Source organism: Lepidochelys kempii, chromosome 3 (genome assembly GCF_965140285.1).
Source record: "Lepidochelys kempii isolate rLepKem1 chromosome 3, rLepKem1.hap1, whole genome shotgun sequence".
Classification (NCBI taxonomy): Eukaryota; Metazoa; Chordata; order Testudines; family Cheloniidae; genus Lepidochelys; species Lepidochelys kempii.
In genome coordinates this window covers 69631021-69637020 of record NC_136382.1, presented here as the reverse complement: position 1 = coordinate 69637020, position 6000 = coordinate 69631021, and the positions used below count along the sequence as shown (strand labels likewise).

Below are 6000 nucleotides of genomic sequence, written 5' to 3'. Positions count from 1 at the left end.
ACCAATAATGCCAGCCTCCACTGCCCACTTGTTAAATTTTGCACCATCTTGTGCTTTCTCCCATGCTGCCCCACATGGAGAAACACTCCCCAAAACTATCTGCAAAGGTATCTCATTATCCACCTTCAAATCCCTTCTCAAAACTCTCCTTTGCTGTGATTCTTAAAAACAAAACAAACAAACAACTTGACAATGATTAGGCTGTTGCTGTGTAAAGACTGTGTATTGCCTATCATGCTCATTGTTCACTTGTACTCCCACTGTTGGTCTGTCTGTAGCCCTCTGTTGTCTCTTGTCTCATACTTAGGTTCTCAACACTTTGGGACAGAGACTGTATTTTTGTTTTGTGTTTGTTCAGCACCTAGCACAACAGGGTCCATGATGAGGCTGCTAGGCACTATGGTTATAGAAATAATAAATAATGATAATTTAGCTTTTGCTCATGTGGCGCCCCACTGACTTCAATAGGATTGTGTGGACCCCAGGCTCCACACACGTGAATCTGATGGAAGGAGTAAGGTCACGGATTATGAGAGCAAGCGTGTATGTGTGTGTGTCTTCTAGGGTGACCAGATGTTCTGATATGAAGGGCTTTGTCTGAGACAGGAAACTATCGCCCCTCCCCACAAATAAAAGTGTCCCAATTTTTCACACTTGCTATCTGGTCACCCTAGTTTTTTTCCTCCAGGCTAGCAGGGTTGTTCCATCATTTCCTGGTACGCCAGTAGCACCTAGGCACAGCCCAGGCTGGCTTGTGCTAGGTGCTGTCCCTGCCCTGAAGAAGTTACACGCTAACCGTGGGCAGGAGGCGGGCGTGGCTCCATCCGCCCCTCGCTGGCAGGGCTGTACCGAGGTGGTGGGCGGGTTCCCCTGCCAGACCCGGGCCCCCATCGCGCAGCCGGAGCACCCCCCAGGGCCGACCGCCGCCTGAGGGAGCCGGGAGGCGCGGACGCTGAACGCCGTCGCCCAAGCAACGCCCCGCCGCGGCTCGGCCCTGGCAGAGCAGCTCCGGAAGCGGAAGTGGCGTACGTGCCGCGGTGCATTGTGGGGAGCGGCGGTTGCTGTGGAGGTGGATCTGAATGAAGCTGCCGCGGGGAAGGGGCTGCCGGAGCCGCTGAGTGGGGAGGAGCCGCGTCTGCAGCCCCCCGGCCCCGGGTGTCAGCGCGAGCTCTGTCGGGCGGCGCCGCCGCCATGTCCTACAACAAGATCCCGCCGCGCTGGCTGCGCTGCCCCAGGAGGGGGCAGCCGGTGGCAGGTGAGCGGGGCCGGGGTGCTCGGCGCTGGGCGGCCACAGCTTCCCCGCTCCGCTTCGAGCCGCCGAGAGGGAGGGGGCGCCGTGCCGGTCGGGGAAGGGCCGGGCGGGTGGGGTCAGGAGTCGTAGCCCCGACCCCATCCGCGAGCCGGGCCGGTTGAGTGCGGGGCGGGGACACAGAGCCGGCTCCCCGGGGCTGGGTGTGGGGCGTCGCAGGCACCAGCGCTTTCCAGGGGAGCCCTTGGGACCCGGCGCCTCTCGGTCCCCTCTCTCCTTTCTAAGTGGCGACTCGCTACGTTTTCGCTTTTCGGTCCCGTTTTATGCCCCAGCTCTCTCATCCTCCCCCAGAACTGCGCCCTGGCCCCCAGCACAACAGACCTCCTTCCCACAAAGGACTCGGGGGGTGGTGGTGGGGGGAGAACTGGCAACCGGCAACCTTCAGTCCCTCTTCTCTCAGAAATCCTTCTACCTGTAAAGCAGTTGTCCCTTTTTGCTCTTGTATTCACCAGTAAAAATTGTCGTCCTGGATCAGATGGAGCTGCTTGTAAAGGGAAAACGGACTAACTTCCTGAGATCCTTGTCAGTTTCTGTTTCCATCATCAAAGAGCTAAACTGAAACTGACCTAATTCCCCCTCCCCTTCTTTGAAAAGTAGTTCAGAAACTTTTCACAGGGTGCTGAGTGGCGAAACTGACTGGGATCAGTTTCTCTTTGCTGCTAGCTGTATGTACAGATCCCTGAAGCAGTTTCCACTGTTGTAAATGATAGGCTGAATTGCAGTAGGCTGCATCCAGCCCTGTAGCAAAGAGTTTACTCAGCTGATCCTCACACCTTCTTGTCAACTGTCTAAATGGGCCGTCTTGATTATCACTACAAAAGTTTTTTTCCTCTGGCTGATAATAGCTCATCTTAACTAATTAGCCTCTCACAGTTTGTATGGTAACTTCCAACTTATCTGTATGTGTGTATATGTGTGTGTATATGTGTGTATATATATATATATATATATATATATATATATATAATCTTACTATATGTTCCATTTTATGCATCTGATGAAGTGGGCTGTAGCCCACAAAAGCTTATGGTCTAATAAATTTGTTAATCTCTAAGGTGCCACAAGTACTCCTTTTCTTTTTGCGAATACAGACTAACACTGCTGCTACTTTGAAACCTGCTCTATCCTAGTCGCTTCCCTCCTCTTTTTTCATAAGCAGCTAATTCCCTTTACCCCCTCCTCCTATCCCCCCCAAAAGTCTGTACCATAACATAAAAAAATAAGCTGAGGGACTGAAAAGGGGAAAGAGAAGTAATGTTCTCCCTTCTACTTTTTACAGTCTTACTTCTTCCTCTTCTAGGTTCTAATTCAGCATTGTGCTTAAATCTGTGTCTAATTTTATATCTGTGAATAGAAGGTGCTGCTCATGCGATTAAACTTAACCTCATACATAACTTTGCTGAGTTGGGGTGATGTTTGTTTCCGTCTGTCCCTCCATCATGTTTACTTTTGCAAGTCTCAGCCCCTCTGTTTGTTTTAGTCAGTTGCCTTTTTCTGAAGGTCTTTTGTAGAATTCTTTCTTTACTTATCAGGTTTATGTTCAACATGGGATTAAAAAAAATGGATTGTCTGTCTGCCTGCATTTCTTCACATTGTACTTATTTATGGATTTAGCAAAGAGGTGGGCAAACTATGGGCCGCGGGCCACATCCGGCCCACGGGACCGTCCTGCCCGGCCCCTGAGCTTCCAGCTGGGGAAGCTTGAGCCCGTCCCTTCCCCCGCTGACCCCCTTCCCTCACAGCCACGCGGGCAGTGCAGCTTGCACCTGCCCACCTCCCAGGCTTTCAGATAAGCCTGTCCTGTCACTCTGAGCGGCATGGTAAGGGTAAGAGGGTGGGGGGAGAGGTGGTTGGCTAAGGGGCAGGAGGTCCCGGGGGGCAGTCAGGGGGCAGAGGTTCAGGGCGGGGAGCAGTCAGGAGACAGGAAGCAGTGGGGGTTGGATGGGGGTGGGGTCCTGGCGGGGCAGTTAGGGATGGGGGTCCCGGGGGGCAGTCAGGGAGTAGGGGGGTTTGGATAGGTATGGGAGTTCCATGGGGCCTGTCAGGGGGTTTGGATAGGGGTCAGGGCTGTCAGGGGACAGGGAGCAGGGTGGATTGGATAGGGTGCGGGGTCCCGGGGGGCAGTTAGGGGTGGGGGGTCCTGGGAGGGGCAGTCAGGGGACAAGGAGCGGGGGGTGGAGTTGGATGGTTTGGAGGGGGGCAGTCGGGGGGCGGGAAGTTGGAGGGGGAGGATAGGGGGCGGGGGCCAGGCTGTTTGGAGAAGCACAGCCTTCCCTACCCGGCCCTCTATACCATTTTGCAACCTCCATGCGGCTGTCGGCCCAAAAAGTTTGACCACCCCTGATTTAGCAGAAGCAGTGAGTGAAATCTTTGAATCAAATCAGATCTGGTTCTCTTACTGGGGATGTGCTATAAGAGCAGTGGTTCTCAACCTGTTTACCTTTGTGGGCCACTATACAGCTCTCCATGTACAACATAGACTGCATATGTACAATATATATAATGCCGGTATGTCATTAAGGACGTGTCACAAAGGCCACAACTATGTGTTGATTGGGCTGCAGGTTGAGAACCGCTGATGTACAGGAACATCGAGATCTCTACAAGATAGGGGGTTTAAAAAAAAAAGTGTATGATAGACACTGTGCAGTGGATTAGTAGCAGTTAATTTGAGTTCAGGACTAAAGCCTTTCCTGTTTGGGAGGTCTGTGGAGGTAGAACATCTAGTTAGAAATATAGAAATTGCCATATGGGATCAGACCTGTAGTTATCTAGTCCAGTATCTTGTCTCTGACAGTGGCCATCACAGATGCTTCAGAAACCTCATGTTAGGCAGCTGTAAAATAATATCCCCTCCAATTTAGGTTTTCTCATAACCCTAATCTCTTCATATGAAAGTTTCCCCATGCCCCTAATAGTTTTTGTCACGCTTTTCTGAATGCTTTCTAATTCTGCAATATCCTTTTTGAGATATTTTGAGTGACCAGTACTGCAAATCATATTTTTGATAAGGCTGTACCATTGATTTTATGTAATAGCATAATATATAATTCTGCATTGTTCTCTATCTTGTTCCTAATGCATCTTAACTTCTTGGGTTTTTTTTGTTTTTTTTTAAATGCAGCTACACATTGAGTTGAGATCTTAATTAAACTGTCCACAGTAGCACCCAATTTACTTTCCTGCCTTAATACAGCTTTAGAACCTTTTGTGGTATCTGAGTAATCCTTTTCCCCTTAGGGTATTTTACTTTACGTTTTTATCAACATTGAACTTAATTTTTCTGTGCCTGCTCGTTCCCTTAGCTTTGTTAGGTTCCTCTGATATTTCTTGCAGTCTTCCCTGGACTTGACAAATCTAAATAACCGTGTTATCTGCAAATCTCGCAACCTCACTGCTTGCATCGCTAGGTCATTAATAAATATAATAAACACTGGACCTAATATGTAACCTGGAGGCGTCCTGGTATTAACCTTTTATTCTTATTCTGTTTTGTCTCTTTGCCCATTTTTGATCCATGCCAATACTTTACGTCTTGCTCCATGAGTGCTTAGTTTCTTTAGTAGCCTCCTGTGAGGGAACTTGGCAAAAGCTTTTTGAAAGCCTCTGTGACTTCACTGAAATGTTTAAAGAACTCTAATAGTTACTATGACATGATTTTCCTTTGCATAATCCATGCTGGGTGGGGTGCAGGAGGCAGGTTAGGGGTGCTGGCTCTGGGAGGGGGCTCAGAGCTGGGGCTTGAGGTGCAGAAGGGAGTACAGGGTGCTGGGTTGGGGTGCAGCTTCCCGCGTGTGGCTCCCAGTCTGTTGCGCAGGATCACTGCTTGCCCCAGCCCCACGCTGCTCCCGGAAGGGGCCAATGCTCCTCTGCGGGCCCTGGGAGGGAGGGAGGGCGGGGGGGGGCATGTGGCTCTGCGCGCTGCCCCTCTCTGCAGGCACCGCCCCCAAAGCTCCCATTGGCTGCAGTTCACCGTTCCTGGCCAAAGGCAACTGCCAGGGCAGTGCTTGCAGGCATGAGCAGTGCATGGAGACCCATGCACCCCCTGTCAGGGCTGTGGGGGTGTGCTGGCTACTTCCAGGAGCAGCGTGGGGCGGTGGCAGACAGGGACCCTGCCTTAGTGGCAGCCCCGCTACACTACCAGAGATCACGATCTTTGGGATTCTCCCAGTCGATCCTCCAGTTGATCACGATCAACGGGTTGGTGACCACTGCTCTAAGTCATCTCTGTGCCCTTTCTGGGAAACCCTCACTTCTTATTTTAGATCTTAAAATCATAGAACTGTAGGACTGGAAGGGACCTCGAGAAGTCATCTAGTCCGGTCCCCTGAACTCAAGGCAGAACTATGTGATAACTAGACCTTTCCTGACAAGTGTTTATCTAATCTGTTCTTAAAAATCTCAATGACAGAGACTCCACAACTTCTCTAGGCACTTTGTTCCAGTGCTTAACCACCCTAACAGTAAGGAAGTTTTTCCTAAACCACCCTCGCTGCAATTTAAGCCCATTGCTTTTTGTCTTATCCTCAGAGATTAAGGAGAACAATTTTTCTCAATTCTCCTTTTAACAACACTTTATGTACTTGAAAACTGTTATCATGTCCCCCCTCAGTCTTTTCGTCTCCAGACTAAACAATCTTTCATCATAAGTCATGTTTTCTAGACCTTTAACATTTTTTGTTACTCTCCTC

The 6000-nt window shown here is 50.3% G+C and overlaps 1 protein-coding gene across 4 annotated transcripts in view; it reads left to right on the top strand.

Annotated features, from left to right (window-relative positions):
* Positions 1-1042: 1042 nt before the first annotated feature.
* The window catches only part of RNGTT (RNA guanylyltransferase and 5'-phosphatase), a 436222-nt gene continuing 431264 nt past the window's right edge, over positions 1043-6000 (top strand). For 3 of the 4 annotated variants that reach the window (XM_073336684.1, XM_073336683.1, XM_073336685.2), the window contains exon 1: positions 1056-1255. In XM_073336684.1, the coding sequence (XP_073192785.1) occupies positions 1192-1255 (64 nt within the window). In that variant the 5' untranslated portion in view covers positions 1056-1191. Of the gene's footprint in view, positions 1256-6000 lie in introns of all 4 variants that reach the window. The other variant, XM_073336687.1, reaches the window with a different exon arrangement.